The sequence below is a fragment of the Acomys russatus genome, chromosome 1 (genome assembly GCF_903995435.1).
Source record: "Acomys russatus chromosome 1, mAcoRus1.1, whole genome shotgun sequence".
NCBI lineage: Eukaryota > Metazoa > Chordata > Mammalia > Rodentia > Muridae > Acomys > Acomys russatus.
In genome coordinates, this window is record NC_067137.1 from 123,014,126 (window position 1) to 123,032,267 (window position 18,142).

General features: G+C 48.9%; 1 protein-coding gene across 1 annotated transcript in view; it reads left to right on the top strand.

Moving 5' to 3' along the window:
- The window catches only part of Rapgef5 (Rap guanine nucleotide exchange factor 5), a 226,534-nt gene extending 215,533 nt beyond the window's left edge, over nucleotides 1–11,001 (top strand). The window contains exons 24-26 of the mRNA XM_051152513.1: nucleotides 2,899–2,963; nucleotides 7,613–7,667; nucleotides 10,498–11,001. Coding sequence (XP_051008470.1) covers nucleotides 2,899–2,963; nucleotides 7,613–7,667; nucleotides 10,498–10,616 — 239 coding nt within the window. The 3' untranslated portion in view covers nucleotides 10,617–11,001. The remainder of the gene's footprint in view (nucleotides 1–2,898; nucleotides 2,964–7,612; nucleotides 7,668–10,497) is intronic.
- The last annotated feature ends 7,141 nt before the right edge of the window (nucleotides 11,002–18,142 follow it).

The window sequence follows — 18,142 nt, forward strand, 5'->3', positions numbered from 1 at the left end:
CACACACATATACACACACATACATACACTCAAACACTCACTCACAGACTCAGATTCACACATAATACTCACAAACACACACATTTACACACATATACACACTCACACAAACACACTCCTATACACACACATACATACACTCAAACACTCACAGACTCAGATTCACACATACACACTCACAAACATACACATTCACACACATACACACTCATGCACACATGTATACACACTCACATACATAAACACATGCATACACACACTCACGTACACTCACACACATATGCACACAAACACATACGCACTAACTCATACTCACACACATAGATTCCCACACAAAAACACATGCACACTCATTCAGACTCACACATACACACATGCTCACACTAACACACACACTCACACACATACACACATACACTCACACACATGCTCACACACTCACACACACATCCTCACACACATTCACACTCTCTATAGCACACACACTCGCACACACATATACATATATGCTCACACACAGGCTCACACACTAATACATCACATGCTCATACACACTGACTCACACTCACATGCACACACGCATTCTCATACACTCACACACATGCTCACACACTCACACACACATGCTCACACACATTCACCCACACTCTCTTTCTATAACACACACACACACTCACACACACATCCTCACACACATTCACACTCTCTATAGCACAACACTCGCACACACATATACATATATGCTCACACACAGGCTCACACACTAATACATCACATGCTCATACACACTGCCTCACACTCACACACACACGCACACACACATTCTCATACACTCACACACATGCTCACACACTCACACACACATGCTCACACACATTCACCCACACTCTCTTTCTATAACACACACACTCACACACACATCCTCACACACATTCACACTCTCTATAGCACACACACTCGCACACACATATACATATATGCTCACACACAGGCTTACACACTAATACATCACATGCTCATACACACTGACTCACACTCACTCTCTCACACACACGCGCACACGCATTCTCATACACTCACACACATGCTCACACACTCACACACACATGCTCACACACATTCACCCACACTCTCTTTCTATAACACACACACACACACACACACACACACACACACACACACACTCCAGAGTAGAGCAGCCATCCCACCTGCTGCCTTCAGTAAGCCCTGAGGGAGCTTAAGAGAAGCGGTTCAGGAAGACATGCGGGAACAACTTACAAGCCGCAGGCGCAGCTTGTGTGCAAGTCGGCTCTAACGACGCCAGAGACATATAAGGACCCTGCCCTCCCTACAGCTGACCCCTAGCTCTGCCACAGTGGTGTGAGCATGGCTCGGCTGTGACTGTCCAGTGGGCCCTGGTCTCTCTGCATGCTGGCTTCCTACAGCCACCTTAGAAAGCCTTTGCGAGACTGAGTGGGTTAATTCAGGTAAAACACTCGAAGCTGTGCCTGCTGATATTGTCACCGGCCATCCATCCCACCCTTAGGAGCAGGGTTGGGGTGGAGGTGGGAGTGGAGCCTGTTATTTGAAGCTCTGTGAGGCGAAGCTTCCAGACTAAATTTAATGATGCAGGGCGACACTTGCTGTAACCAAATGTAAGAAAGCTCACTCTTCGAAGTCTTGTGTAGCGGGGTCAAAGCTTGCAAGGACTTCCTGAGTAAACTACTGTGGATCAATTGTGAATGCTTCTGTAAAAGGCAGTTTATAGAACTCTACAAAAGACAGAAGCTCATGTCACCACAGCAGGTCCATACTGTATGCAAGGGACACTCTAGGCATAGGGTGTCACAGTGTGTGTTGTCTTATGGCCTGCCGTGGGAGTACAAGCTCACTGTTGAGTGTGCAGGCAGTGCCTGTCTCAGCAGCTTTGACTGAATCTGCATTTCTATCTTTGGTGGGTTTGGTCTGTTGTTGGTGACAGCTGGGATATTTACATGTCCTTTAAGTTGAATAATTTGTACTGCGATGCTCATCTGTATGGATGAGACGGCTCCATTATACACTGTCCCGTCCATTTTTGTATGCCAGAGATTTTCAGAGCCTTAGATGCTAGCTTAATGTATCTCAGTCCCAAATCTTAATCTCACGAGGTGCTAACTTGTCAGACAAAGAGGCTTTTCTCTCAGCGTCCTCCATCATTTCTCTGGGGCAGTGAGTAAGATTCACTTTCCACTGAGCTCAGACTCAGCCACTGAACTGGACCCATTCCTTGGTCACTTTATATCTATCGAGTCGCAAACCAAATTTAAATTTCCTCCTTTACAAAAAAACAAACCTCTGTCCTCCATCCCATCCCTGTCCTGTTTTATCTTCACCAGGGAATGCGGTTTCTCTACCTGTTAAGTGAAGCCAGCATCTTGCCCTTTTCTCATTTCTGATACGCAGGCTTTGGAAACCAAAATTTTAAATTTCTTTACTGTTTTAATGTAAATTTGGGAATCTGAGTCTTAGCTGTTTTAACTAAACCCAGTCCCATTTGGCAGGCAGGGAGTATTTCTTAAAGCAGATATACAAATAGTAAGTCCCTGTTGCTTATGAATATTCACTTATTTTCTGCTCAGTCTTTTGACCTACAAACATAATGGCCCGAGTAAGTCACAAAATAGCATTAGTTTATAGCATGCAGGTTAACTGCAAAATACTTCCAGAAGGCTGTACTGCCCTCTAAACATTTGTATCAGATTTTACACAGTTTTAATTTCAAGTTGCCTTGTCAAATATGCAGCGTAATTCCAAATGCTTTAGGAAAAAATCATGTTGCATTGTTTCTAAACAACTTTGTTCTCTCTCACAATCTCTTCCTCATAATACATTTATCCTATTGTTTTTAACTTTCAGATGTAACATTTATTCATGAAGGAAATAAAACATTCTTGGATAATCTTGTCAATTTTGAAAAGCTGGTATGTAAATTTCATTACTTCTCCTTTCTTCTCTGTGTAAGGGAAATGCATGCTTGTCTTTCCTGCCCTAGAAAGCAAACGCTCTGAGGGTCTCTCTCTGCTGTACGCAGAAAGACCTTCCAGGGTCATGCTGCATGTGGGACAGTGTCAACACTAGGCTATCAAGATTTGGAGAATCTGCCCTTTATTCTTTTAAATAGTATTTCATTAGCTTAGTGCCAGCAACTGTGCAAACACAGAACAACCAGGCATAACAGTTGATGTCAAGAGCAGTTCCCACTCACGAGAGTCCGGTAGCTTCATAAGCACTCTCGATGCCCCAGTGTAAACCACTCTGAGACAGTAAGCAAGACGCCTCAATAGATGTGTCTGTCTCCTAGTACCCCAGTCTTGGACGTGCACTTGAGATTTGTGGGTTCTGCAAGTGAGGGGAAAGGCCACCTCCTCACTGGCCTCTGATGTAGGCCTCTGATGGATGCAGGGACCTGGTCAGGCCTCTTGTGTGCGTCCCCGAGAAGCTTCTCCCAAATCGCCCATCTGGGGCAGTCACAGGTGGTGTCCTCAGTGGGCTCCTCAGCCCTTCTGCTCTGCCCTTGAGCCAGGAAGAAGCTATCTACAGGGCTGAGCAGGGCTGAACGGGTGCTCCACAGCAGGGCTCCAGAGAGACAGTTAGTGACCAGGGGAAGGCAGCTTGCTGACAGATGACCCTCAGTGTCATGGAGGGAATGCTACATCCCGGCATGCTTCTCTGGGGATCCTGACCTTTGAATGACCTTTTCACCTGTGATAACAAATTTGAGCTATCCCAGCTCCCTATGAGACCGGAGCCAGGCTTCAGAGCCCCGCGCCCCCCACCCACACAAATCCTATATGGTAGTGTTTATAGAGCACTTCAGAGTAAAGTCTCCTGCTGAGGCCTGGTGTCTGACATCTTAGCACTTACCAACTCTGTTCTAGTCACAAAGACCCCTAGAACACACAAGGGCTGGGGTGCACAGGAGGAGTGAAACTAGATCCCCACAACCCCTAACTTCAGACTCTCTCAAAGACAGACATCCTCCAGCCGCTCTCTGTAGCAACCCTTAGCAACCCTGAAGATGCTGGCTTCATAGCTAGGTAGTTTTTGGGAGTGGAGATGCAGACAGTTTTGTTTTCAAGTCTGTCTGTCTGTCTGTCTGTCTGTCTGTCTCTCTCTCTCTCTCTCTCTGCCCTGCGTATTTTAGAATCAGAACTCTGTTGTTCCATGTGCTACAGTGACACACCATCATGGTCAGCAGGGGTAACGTGGGGTTTTCATCTTGTATTGCTCTGTGGTGCCCCAAGGATCCCACTACACCTCGTAGCCACCAAAGGCCTCAGTCACTAGAATTCTCAGACTGAGCCAGTGCCTCTCCAGTATGTGGTATCTCTGAGTGATCACAAGTATATGAAACTTCTGGTCGGTATTTACGTTGCCTCCCGCCGGCAACGTAAGTTGGTATCACACCACCAGAGGAGCTTTGCAGAGCATGTGTGACGATGTGGGATATACTATGTTAGCCAGCCTGGAAATGTTTGTAAAGGTCCAAAGCATTTTTCCCTCTGACCCAGCGGGGACACAGGAAAAATGCTTTCCTCCTTATAAAAACTGTCACTTCTCACGAGCAGACTTAGGAGTTGACCTTTGCTAACGCAGACAGTGCCCTGGCTGCATTCCTTGAGTTGTTTCTCCCTCATCTGATGCCAGAGAAGTGGAGGAGCAGTTCCATGCAGGCTCAGATGGAAAGCCACAGGCAGCTTCGAGCATGCTTTCCACCCTTCACATCGCTGTCAGGGTCTTTTTGTTTTTCCTCCAGCAATTCAGCAGAGCCCAACAGTAGGGACTGGCATTGGGTAAAAATACCGACCTCAGTGCCTGTAAGAAAATAGCATGGAAGCTGAGCGTAAGTCTATAATCCCAGCACTCAGGAAGGAGAGGCAGGAGGATTGCCACGACTTCAAGATTAGCCTGAGGTACATAGTGAGTTCCAAGCCAGCCAAGGCTGCAGTACAAACAAACGACAGCAGCTTCTTGACCAGCAGACAACTACCAGTGGCACATTAATTCTGTGTGTCCATGTGTGTATGTGTGTGTGTGTCTGTGTGTATATGGTGTGTGTCTGTGTGTGAGTCTGTGGTGTGTGTGTGTGGTGTGTGTGTGTGGTGTGTGTCTGTGTGTGCGTGGTGTGTGTCTATGTGTGTGTTTCTGTGTCTGTGTGTGGTGTGTGTCTTTGTGTGTGTGTGTGTGTGGTAATGTGTGTGTTATATGTGTGTCTGTGTGTCCACATTATTCCCTGGAGAGAGGGTCCCCTACTGAACCTGTAGCTAAGGTGATAGCCCGCAAGCCCCAGCAATCCTCCTGTCTTTGCTTCCTGTTCCCCGCAGTGCTGATGTTATGGGCACATGGAGCCATGACAGGCTTTTTGTGTACGTTCAGGAGAGTTAAACTCATGCTTTGCAGCTTGCTCTGCAAATGCTCTTACCCACTGTGCCATTTATTTCCTCATCCTTGGTACATAATGCCTAAAGAAAGGAAACTACAGTGGCCTGGTCCCCAAAGCAGGTGCACTTCAAGCTGACTGTGCCTTTAGTTGACGGTGATAGTCGACAGATACGGTTAGACCTTTTTATTTTCAGAAAGACTTGTATCAGGCCAGGGTTCCACTCCGCAGTAGAAACATCTTTGTAGAGACAGCATTCTTGGAGAATGTCTCTTAGCAGAGGCCAAGGCTTCACTGAGGCTAAGGCAAGATCATTTTTCACAATAACGAACCAGCGGGACCTAAGTGAATTAGCTTATGGGGAGCCAATTCCTCATGGTGGGTGTTAATTTAAGCCAGTGAGCAGATAACTTGGGTGTTGTCTTTATCTGGCTCATACAGGCCACATGTAGATCCAGAGTGCTCGCTGAGGGCAGTAAGATTCCCGTTGGTCCCTGCTGCCTCAGCAGCTACTAATGTTCCCACCTCAGACTATGAAATGTTGAAGGAACAAAGGGATCCATCCCTTTCTTTCATCCCCCAATATTATGAGCACGATCTTTTACTGTGCCTGCCTCTCTCCCTCCCTCCTTCCGTGTCAGAAAACCCAGAGATGAGAATCAGATTTCAACGCTGCACACAGCATTGGGCCTTGCATCAGCCCCAGCCTTTCAGGAGTTGCACAAATGGCACAGGATAGGAATCAGTGTGACGCCACAGACTGAAACGACGGGAAATCTGTCCTGGGAATTGGGGTAGAATTTGGGAAGGAAATGTAACAATGTGTTCACACAGACATGAGTCAGGTCCCATTTCCTTTGCTAATGCCGCCCGGGCTGCTGCTGCGATCACCACCCGGATCACTGAATCTCTACTCCGGAGAAACCTTGGCTTAGCCTAGCCGAACTGTAGCCAGCATAATTTAATCAGACTGCCGATTCAAACAGCGCTTCTGTCATTCCACTGGGTTTTAAGTGAGAAGATTTTAGCCATAGCGTTATTCTTTCAGTAATAACTTACTGTTTGTCATCTTTGGATGCTCCAATGTCTGGCCTGTGCAGGCAGAGTATGAAGGTGGTGCTTAGGGGAACAGAGACTAAAAAGGCATCCTTGCACAGCGGGACCTTTGGGGTTCTGCAGAGACCGGGACCCACTGTGGCGAGGCAGCTAGAGAGTACATGCTGGGAGCTCTGCAGGACCAGGAAGTTGGTTTCTTCCAAAACACTCTGTCACCCACCGTTAACGGAAAAGTGAAAGTAGCGGACACAATATGGAGTGGAGGGCTCTTGCTGCACCCAGGCCTGATGTAGGGCTGTAACCCCAGCTGCTCAGGAAGCTGAGGCAGGAAGATTGGGCGTTCGAGGCCAACCTAGGCAAGCGAGATGCTCTCTAGAAGTTTTAAAAATGAAAAGACTGTGCACAGGGCTGGTCTTTCTCCCCCAAAGCTGTCCACTTCAGGTAACTTTTGTCTGGAGATCAGCAAGGAGCTACAGGAAAGAAATTAAGTTAGAGTACTAGAGAAGACAGTGAGGAAATATAAGTTAGAAACAAAATGGCTTTTGTTAAAAAAAAAAAAAAAAGGCTGCTGTAGCTACTTTTCTTTGTGAGCACTTCACTTCCTGCCATTGTCTGGGCCCTCGAATCCACAGCACTTTCTGCCTCTGTTTTGAACACGCATAGGAGCCCACGGATGTGCTCAGCTAGAAGTCCTGCCAGCTGAGCATTCGAGAGTCCCTGGGTTCGATCCCCAGCGCTGAGGAGAGTGGGGCAGTGGCACACGTGTGAGCCCGTGTCCTGAGATTGCAGAGCCTGGGTAGGAGGAAGGTAAAAGTCCCAGCAGTGACAGTTACGTGGTCAGTGTGTGCTGCATTCCTCAGAAGCGAGGCCTCAAAAAGGCAACAGCTCACCTGCAGGGGAAACACAAGCAGCCGAGGGCAGGAAATCAGGGGCAGCAAAGATAGCATGTTCTCCTGTGGTTTGGGATGACTCTGCTATCTGGGAGCCACTGTTCTCGCATATTCAGATTCGGTGTTCTTGAGTAATCCAAGCTGCATACAATCCACTAAAATCACGTCCAGCTCCAAGTTGGGTTAGACTCCTGCTGCTTCAGGAAGTGAGCCTCCATCTCCGTGTTCCTCTTCTGTCTTTCAGCACATGATTGCGGACACCGTCCGAACCCTGAGGCACTGCAGGACTAACCAGCTTGGTGAGTAGTTGGAGTTGGGGTGGGATGCACAGGGGCTTCACAGTGGCGCTCGCTGTGGCCGTTTAAGAAGTACTCAGCGACCCTAAGTGTAAACAGACTGTGACATGTGTCTATGAGTGTGTGTGTGCCTTATTCATAATCTGGATTTTTATCGTGTTCCTTCACTGCACGTTTGGGATGGGGAGTCAGACAAGATATGGCAAACCATTGCACCCTGGTGCAAGCAAGTTCCATTGTCCTGGTTGACTTCAGACAGACAGAAGGCCCCAGCACGTGTGCGCGCGCTCGCACAGACACACACACACACACACACTTTCCCAGCCCCTCACATTTACTCGTGAGTTAAGCACCCTGGCCCTATCTCTACCCTTTTTGCTTGGAGTCCTTCCTGGAATAGAAGTGGGGTCCGTTAGGCTGCCCGACGCCCCCTTCCATTGGTTTTGTTTTTCTTCAGCCCAAACTTCCTATCTGGAGCTGCCTCTCAGCCGAGAAAGTGTTTTGTTTTGTTTTTTTTTTAAGTCTTAGCACTTTTGTAGAATCACTCTAAGACTACATATGCAGGTATATTTTTCCATTTGAACCTCAGACATATCTACCCTGCATTTAAGTGGGGTTAGCATTTTGCAGGAAGGGAGGAAACTGCCTTTACTGCATACAGGAGGTTTCCCCTGGGCAGCAGAGTGCTGCTCCGTGGAGAGGCATTGTAGTCTATGGGTATAGCGAGGCCAGCCCACACAGCCGGTCGCGTCTTGAGTGTCCTGGCTTCCTTGTCCCAGCTTCCTTGCCCTGTCCACCACTCTGCCTTCTGCTGATTCTACAAACAGAGACAGAGAGGAAGTGGAGAGGGCCAGAGAGACACATTTGGAAGTTTGGAGCCCTCGCTGCTCTTGCAGAGGGCCATGGTTCAATTCCCAGCACCCATGTGGTTGCCCACAGCCATGTATAATAAATCCAGGGGATTTGACATCTCTTCCGATGTCTGAGGGCTCCTGCGTGCACACGGTACACATAGATACAGGTAGGCACGCATGCATATACATGAAATAAAGTACAGTCTGTGCGTACAGGTCAAAGACGAGCAACCTGTTGTTAAGTAGAACTTAAGTAAGACATCTTTGTTACATTTTAATATAAATGCTTACAGAGAATGTAACTATCTGGTGTGCATCCTTTAAATGCCTTTTCTGTGGTGCTCCGGCTCAAGGCTAGCAACAGTATCCCCAAGCAAAGCCAAGGAGAAACTGAATCTCCAGCTTGAGTTACAAAGTAGGAAAGGAGAATTACCAAATGCAGGACCTAATTATCTAAATGTTCACTCCGGTTGGCACCACTTGATACGCACTTACAAAGTTTCCATGACGTCCACACGCACAAGGCGGTCAGAGGAGAAAGAGCGGTACTGTTGCCACAAAGGGTCCTTCCGATGCCCCGACTGTGTCGCTGGTGGGAATGCTTTTATATTTCTTCCATCAGCCTCTGCTTCCAGAGTGATCACCTCAGCCAACTCTAAAGCCACAGTCTAACTTGTCAAGGCTCGCTCCTTTACGTCTGTTCCCAGTATGGTCCCGAGAGTCATACTGGCTTGACTTGAACTTCCCACTCACCAGAAAGACCCAAACAGAAAGAAAAACCTGGTGTTGCCTGTGCGTTCTTAAGTTGGGCTGTGGCTAAGTTATCTGCACTGTTCTTAATAATTTCTTCCTGTGAGCCTCATCAACCAATGTTAGTATTCGGGATAAAATAAGAAAATGTCATTCAAAACAGCTTTGTACTGTGAGGTGCCACGTAATGTCCAGTTGCTGTTGTCCTTTGTCGGGACTGTTTTTGGTGTTTGCTTGTTTGTGACATCATTTGGATGCTTGCTAGTGACAAACTTACCTGTATAGCCAGCCAGCATTTATCAAACTAAAAGCCATTTCCTCATGTCTTCCAGAAAGGCATTTTAGAATAACAGCGTATCAGTCGTGGTTAAAATGCTGAACCTATGACAGAAGGCTCTTAAATTATTTTTCTTATTAAACATACTCTTCATAGAAGAGGGGGACACTGCTTTTCCCAGAAGTGCTGCTAGGCCCACTACCTGTAAGACTCTGTGGACCCGTCAATCATGGGTGGGTTCCCTAACGTGGGTTATTTTTTGTTTCCTTTTGCCTGTGGTATTAGGCTTGCCCCATGGTTCATGTACTTTATCTCAGGATACTTATGAGAGCTGTCCCCAGCGCAACCACAGCTCACTAAAGTATTGTAGCCTCTGGATTCGGTAACCTCCTTGGATTGCATTATCTTCCTGGTCACACTGTAGCCCATACACATGCTTTGTAAACCTGCTGTTTCTATACTCAATTCTGAGGCTCTATGCTGTGGTATGTGGGTTTTTTTTTTTTTTTTTTTTTCCCTCCTTTCAAAACATAAGGACACAGGAAGAACTGTACAAAATCTAAAACAGAAAGAAATAAGTAGATGAGTAAATAGCTTAGCAAGCTGTTAAGTTCAGATACTGATTCTTCACCATTTCAAACTGAGTGCAAGCGTGTGCATGGAAACCTGCGCTTGAGAGCCACTGGGGCCTGGCTTCGAATCCTGCCTATGCCATTTACTTTGTGGCCGCCGAATTTTCTCATCTGTAAAGGGATAACAGCAAGCCTTCTAAATAGTCTTTCAGGTGAATACTATGATGCTGTGCCAGCCAGCCTGCCTGGTCCGAGCTGAAGCTGTTTATCTTGGGGAAAGCACGCTGTTTCTAGAACTAACCTCCTGTGAGCTCTCACTATTGCATCTAGAGGGAGCACCACTACCCCATGACATTGTTTGTTTTCTCTCTAAAATACAGGAAGTGACATGTCTCCAAAGGAGCAGCAGGAGCTCAAGTCCTATGTCAACCACCTGTATGTCATCGACAGCCAACAGGCCCTGTTCGAGCTCTCTCACAGGCTGGAGCCCCGGGCCTGAGTCGTGCCAATCATCGCCCCTGAGACTGTGGCACTCGGTGCAGAGGGAAGGTCTCTGTTCAGCATGTTGCTTCCTGTGAGAAAAGAGGTTGCTGAGTTTTATTAGCATTACCACAAGACACGTGCAGAAAAGCTAGCCAAAGCAAGTTCCGGAAGTGACGTCAGCTACAGAGGTGGGAAAGCTCCCCGCTGCTGTCAGTGAGAAGACGGGAGCCACGGCATCCTTGGAACAGGGTCAGCTTGTGGTGTGGCAGCACTAGGAAGAGAAAGCATGTCAATACACAGCAGCCAGTTTCTCTTCAGTAAGATTGTGTGTATAGCAGGAGGGACTGGCACTCTGTCTGCTCACCTTTCTGCCTGTAGGCTGTTAAGGCAGTGAGGGCAACTCCAGATGTCCCACAAGAGGAGAGCCCTCCATTGCTATAAACTTAGCATGACCCTGGAAGGCATGCCCTGCTGTGCACATGGGAAATGCCTGGCACACACTTCTGCATCCACAGCCGTTTACAGTGTTTGCGCAGATGAGACTGCTTCCTGCTGGTGTTCTCCTGTCAGCAAGGTAGACGAGTTCCTCATCCAGCACGGGACTCAGCATTGCTCAGTTTCTGGGAACTTTCTTTACATATATTTTTGTTGTTGTTGTTGTTGATCTCAGTTTTCAGAAATTTTGAGCCAGGATTGTGGGTGCTCAGTGTCCACTTACTGAGGTGACAGAATTGCCAGTTTCTGCCTCCTTGTGTCAGATGGAGCCTTGGTGTTCAGGGTTTACTCCACCAGGCTGCCTGCCTGCCCACGGGGTGCAGAACACCAGCCTGGGAGGGAGGGTGAGTGAAGCTGAGAAAATAAAGTGTGACAGTTGAGCTCACTAGACTCGGTAGCTGGAAAGTACCCAGAAATGCCTGAGTCTGACTTAGCTGGTAAAGCCGAGTCTCTCTATAGTTTGCCTTGTACGCTGCAATTACAAACTGAGACTCATAGACCAAGTAAGGCCTCTTGTCTTGTCAGGGACTGGCTAGAGGCTCTCTCTGAATCCTCAGGTGAGCAAAGGGGTTGTGGTCAGAGCAAGCCTCACACACACACGCTCCCTGCTCTTGCTAGCACCTTGTCTGTTCTCATGACGGAGGTCCGTTGTATGCTTCTTGCCTCCTGACTCCTTGAGAGCCATGCAGTCTCGCGATCCTGGGACTGCAGTGAGCCGGAGATACTGCTAGAAGGAACCAGATGGAAAAATTTCAGTAGCACTTTCAGAGAGATTGCATCTGATCCAGCACTAAAATTTCAGTTCTAGAAATGCACAGGAGGTTATAGAGACACTCCACCTAGGGTTGGTTCTCTCAGAAGACGCTTCACGGGGCTGAGGGCCAGGAGGTGAGAGCAGAGCCGCAGATCAAGGGAAGCGGGCTTTCCTGGTGTATAGACAAGCACAAGCTCTGAGGACGCCACAGACTTACAGCACTAACACTTGTGTCTCTCCTCCCGGCTGCCCACTAGGACCGGGCTAGGGCAGTCGTACCAGGCCGTTTTGACATTGCCTGGGTTCTGAGGGTCTTGACATGAGCTCTGCATTGCTCCAAGCAGAACCTCACCTTTAGAACTCACTCTACCTGAGATCTGCTTCAGTCAGTCCCGTCTGTTTAAGGCTCGATCTCAGCTGGGCTGCACAAGCCACACCTGCATCACGCTTAGCACACTTAAGGGAACCTGCACACAGATGGGAGCAGCGCGGGGGAGATGGCTGAGGCAGCTTCCTTCCCTCCGAAGCAAAAGTCAGGTGGGATTCATTTTCCCACCCTGTCTGCAGGACATCTGACATCTCGAAATCTTTCTCAACCTTAACACCTGTTCCTAGGGGACTTCTCAGGCAGCAGATTTGGAAACTTCAGAAGCTTTGCAGAGTCTTATATCTAAAATTAAAGAAAGTCCCAGATTTGTCAAACCCTGTCTGCTCCACAGGAAGCGCTTCCTAAGGAAGCCGAGCAGTAGTGGAACAGGTCCACAGGAGTCGGCTCTCCGTGCGTGCATGCGTGGGTTGGGTGACGTACTCCTCCTCCAGAGCCCCCCAGGCCTCCCCAGAACCAGAACCGCTCTCCCCGAGGGTGGACTAGATGATGTCGAAGGCCTTTTCTGATTCTTCTCTGGGTTTTTACGATTTCATGAATCTCCCACTTCCTCCCTGGGATCCTGTGTAACTGTCGTCTTCATCGGTGAGCGGAGCCTGGGCCTCTCTGTTAAGAGCACAGCTCTCATGGGGTCATGTGGGTTTTTGAATACCGTTCCTGCCCTGCTTGCACGTCCCTCCAGGGGTCAGAACACAAGTCCATCTAGGGAAAGTCACCAACTTTCCAAGTATTTCAAAGGATTTACACACACATTTGCACACACCCTACATGTGTGAAATTCACGTACAGCCTGCATAATTGCCAAATGGTTATTGTGGCACATTCCATGATCCACATTCACTCTTTCCTAGTGTCCTTACTCGCATTGAGAACAAAGCCCTTTTCCTACTCCAGTGTCTACAAGCGAGCGGTGCGGCACATACCTTGAATTTAGAGGCGTGAGAGAAAAGACCTCCTAGTTTGCAGGGAGGTATTTTATAGACGCACACTCGCCTGGGTGAAGCAGTGCGTGGCCAAGCGGCTGCTTGTGGAGATGTCGGGTCCTGGAGCTGGTCCCTTGATGCTGCCTTGATGGTTTTGCCACAGACAACACATGCGCTGCGACCCTGAGCCAAATGGCACAACGCACCCAGGCTTCTCAGAATTGGGCAAAATCGTCAATGTTTGGAAGACAAGAGCTACCGCAGCTGTCCAGCGCAGGGTTTCTTCTCTGCTTAAAGACATGTCCTTGAAATTTCAGCCTGTTCATTACTGAGCGGGCCAGTTTTGCTCTAGAGAAAATACATTTTGAAAATTGCCAAACAGTCAGATGAGCTGTCCTACTGTATAAAGCAAGGCTGTATAGGCGAAGCCTTTTTGGCAGAGTACTATTTATTTGCTTAGCTTATTTATTTTATCCGTATCACACTGTAATTAAATACCAGGATGAAAACAACGACCAGCAGCAAGGACTCTGGATGTCTTACTGCTTAGGGCGGCCGTGACGTTGTCAGCTTGCGGTAACTACCGGAAGATAGCAGGCCCACGGTCCGGGCATCTACTAACCTCTCAGGGACTACACCTCGTAGTTTTCCACCATTCTCAGAGCTGGTAAAGATGAAGCCATTGACAGTGTTTGCATTCTCACAGTTCATGCTTTCTGCCTCTGTATATATAACTATGCTGTGTATATATCAAAGTAGGAAGCAATAATTTATATGTAAAAATGTCCAAGCAATATAAGGTTAAAACTTACATAAGTAACCATTACCTTTACCTTGTATTTTCAAGTGTTTTTTTTTTTTTTTAAATCTGCTTTTCCAAATATAAGACCTATGTTAAACATACCACTCACGCCTATACTCTTCTTTGTTGAGCGACAGTGCCGTCTGTGGGCCTGTGCTCCAGCACCATGTGGTGCCCTGTCAGGAACTCAGGCTGTCCCAATGGAAGAGCTACTCGTAGGTGGAGGGCTGCTGGAACCCACCTGCTACTGAACAACACTGCAGACCCTAAAAACCGTCCGTTGGAAATCACATTAGGGCTTAGTCTGCGCCTCGGAGAATAATTCCGTAGCCGCATAATCGCCCCCACTCTACTTGAGGGATGAAGAGAAGCACCAGGCTCCGTGATTCCCATGCCAGGATGGACGACCTGAGTGGGCGGGGCTGCCGCGAGCTCTGGTGATGCTCAGGGAAAGTAGGCGGGGCTCCCGCGGGCTGTGATGATGCTGGGGAAAGTGGGATGGCTGCTTGTGCCAGCACTGGTGGGCCCTGTCAGTGTTTCAGGCCTTCTGCTCCTCTCCCACCTGGACTCAACGCCCCACTTGTCAAATTCAACCCGGCCTGTGGCGTGCGGCACCCCTCCCCATGGGAGTGTTATATAGCTCACCATGTTGGACTCTGGAATAGCCAGGTGTCTTATTCCGTCTAGTAAAAAGTAAAAGGAGTGACCTATGCAGTTTGTTGTTAAGGTTTGCAGGGACCTCTGCTTTCCATGTCTGTCTCAGGAGGAGCTCCGTGCTGCTGCCGTGGGTAAGAAGGTCACCGGTCTGGGTCTTGGAGCAAACCACAAAATGGAGCCAAGCCCCAACTGAGGAACACCTGTAAAGCAATGTGTAAAGCGTTAGCAGCCCCTGGGGCTTGGCAGTGGTTTGTTACTCAGTGGAATTAGCCTAAACTGACTGACACAGCCTTCCGAGACACTTCTCGAAGGACTTCATTTTGCCTCAGACCATTAACAGGGAGCATTCTGCTTTGCAACATCAGACGGATGAAGCAGCTGCATCTGTGCAGTGTATTTGCCTTTATGTGAGAAAAGGTAAAATGGTGTGAAGACCATTTCCTTGGGCTTTTAGTCACCAGGAGTTAGCCGTTTGTCCTTCTGTACAGTGGGAGAGATGGAGAGAGGGGCGTGCCCTGCACTTCACTGTCTTAGCCTTGGTCCCACTGTCACTTCATCCTTGGGGGCTTCCGCACAGGGTCATCCCAGAGCCAGGAGCTGTGTGGGAGGTAAGAGGGAGCCAGTCCAGAGCTCCAGACTCAGGAGGAAATAGAAAGAGTGGGCGGCAGTGCCAGCTGGAAAGGTCCCTGTCCGATTCCCTCTGGTTTCAGTCAGAAAGAGACCCCCGAGGAACCAGGCTCACATGAGTCAGAACCTGGCACTCTTTCAACTCAAGAAACCACAACATGAAATGTGTGGTCCTGGCCCAGTGAGCTAGCAGCAGCATCTTCTGGGGGACAAGTGTAGACCCTGCACCGCCAGACATGGAGCCTCTCGGTTGTCTCTCTAATGGTGACGGGTCAGGGGCTGCGTTTTACCCTTGCTATGGTTCCTAGCCACCCATCCCTCTTCTAGGGCCTGGGTCTCCCGAGACTCAGTTAGGATTCCCTAAGGGGGCATGGTGAGCACAGAGTCACTGTGCTTTCTCCACAGCAGGCCCAGGGTAAGCTCTGAAGCTATCGCTCTCACTCGTCAGGGAGTAACGCTTTCTAGTTTCTCTCACATGGCTCTTGCACAATAGGGTTAAATGGCTACCAGTGCCCCCCCCCCCCACTCCCCAGGAAAGGGAACAAACGCTTCCTGTTACCCCGCCACACCTTGTCATGACGTGTTTCCTGCTACTGGTGCATGATGGGCCTGGGAATTCTTCCCTGAGGAGAGGACTGGGTGCTGCTGAGGGTTTTCCCAGCATCTCAGGAGTTTCCAGCATGAAGTAGGAAGTGGGAACGCCAGGCACTCCTGGCTGGCGTTCATCTCTTCTCCTGAAAGATTCTGAGAGGCAGTCCCAGCTTTGGAGGGCAGCCTGCCTGCAGCCGTGCCCATGAGAAGGTCTGAGCTCCCAGGCACTCTGCTCCTGTGCACCTGCAGGGTCCAGGGTGTCAGCGTGGTGGGAGTCTAATTTCTCTCCAGAACCTTTGGAGAAAAATTTCTTGTCCAGAGCCCTGGTGAGTTATAAATACATGACACGCACCAGCAAAGGGTAGCTGAAGTCTCAGCCACAGCCACTGCACAGGAGAGACTGGCACCATGGCAAAGTCATCACCAAGCTCTACAGCCCCTGTGACTCGGAGCTCTTAAACCTGGGGTGGTGAGGAGTGCGACATCCTTTCCAGCCCAATTTGCAGTTCAGGTAAGAGAAATTCACGCTGCTGTTAGTAACACAGATGGCAGAGTAGGCCTTTGTGCGCCTATCTCAGGCGGAGTAGGCCTCTGTGCACCTGTCCCAGGAAGAGTCAAGGCAGGAACCTGGAGAAAGGAACTGACGTAGCAGTCATGGAGGATGCTTCTCACTGGCTCCTTCCTCATTGGTTCCTCATCTTGCTGTCTTGTAGAACCCAGGATCGCCAGCCCATGTGTGGCATTGTCCCCTGTGACCTGTGTTCTCCCACATCAGATATCAATGAAGAATGCACCATGGGCTTGCCCGCAGGTCAGTCTGGAGGGGGCATTTTCTTAGTTGATGTTCCCTCTTCCAAAATGACTCTAGCTTATGTCAAACTGACATAAAACTAGCCAGCGCAGCTATACATGCTATTCAAAAGTTTTAAAGTGTGTGTGTGTGTGTGTGTGTACTATGTGCATGCTTGTGTGGTATGTGTGCACATGGGTACATATGTGTGTGCATGTGTGTGGTCTGTATGTGTGCATGGGCATGTGCATGTGTACGTGTGGTGTGTGTGCATGTGTATGTGTGGTGTGTGTGCAGGTGTGTGTGCATGCTTGTGTGGTATGTGTACACATGTGTACATATGTGTGGTGTGTGTGCATGTGTGTGCGCATGCCTGCATGTGGTGTGTGTGTATGCACACGCGCGTGCATGCATGTACATGTGTTAATGACCATGAGTCACCAGCTCAGGCACTAGGTGAGGTTCAGGCAGGGAGTCAGTAAAAGCCCTCATCGCTGGTGGCTTTAAGCCAGTACAGACCTGTATGTATTTTTCTAGGTTTTGGGGTTTTGTTTTTGTGATTTGGCTGCTGTAAGACATAACTGTTTGCACTCCTCTGTACTCCCTTGACTTGTGCGTGGCCTCAGAGGGAGCAGGAAGGGAAAAGGCTTTGGGAGGAGGTTGGGAAGGAAGGCCTTGCCCCTTCTTGCCCATGCCCTGTGCTGGTTCAGCACTCCTGCCTGGGTGTGGTCTGCAGTGAACACACAGCACACCAACACACCAGGGCCTGCCTCCTCCACACATGGCCCAATACAGCAGAGAGTGGGGCAGTCCACGAAACACTGCAGCGTGTTTACAGCCGGGATACTGGGGCCCATAGAACATGTGAGAAACCCTGAGGACACAGAATGCCCAGGGCCCAGTCTTATTAGAGGCGATTACATGTAAAAATACCGTGCAATCCTTAGACCATGCCTACAAGGAATAAAAGGTTCTGCTTAGCACATCACCAGGGAGAACAAAGACAAGGAAGTGTGGAGAGAAAAACACACAGGACATGACAAGTTCACACACTGAGCACACACCATGACACACTCACTGTCCTTGCAGGGCATGGCGGAACATGGCCCCCATGTCACCACTGTGTACATAGCTGGGCAAAGTTCAGGACTGTTCCTGTCTTTATCCCTGGTATGAGTGTGTGTGAGTGCATGTGTGTGTGTGTGTGTGTGTGTGTGTGTGTGCGTATCTATGTCTGTGTGTGTGTCTGTGTCTATGTGTGCTTTAGTGCATGTGTGTGTGTGTGTGTGTGTGTGTGTGTGGTGTGTCTGTGGCCAACCTTGAGTGTCATTTCTCAAGAGCCATCCACTGTCTTTGTAGAGGCCAGAGGCTAATGTTGGGCGTTTTCCTGGATCCCTGGAAACTGTATCTTTGCGACAGGGTCTCACTGAACCCAGCACTTACTGCTTGTAACAAGCCAATGACCTCCCTGGATCTTCTAGCTCTGTCCATTCCCTGCCCTACAGTCACCACACCAGG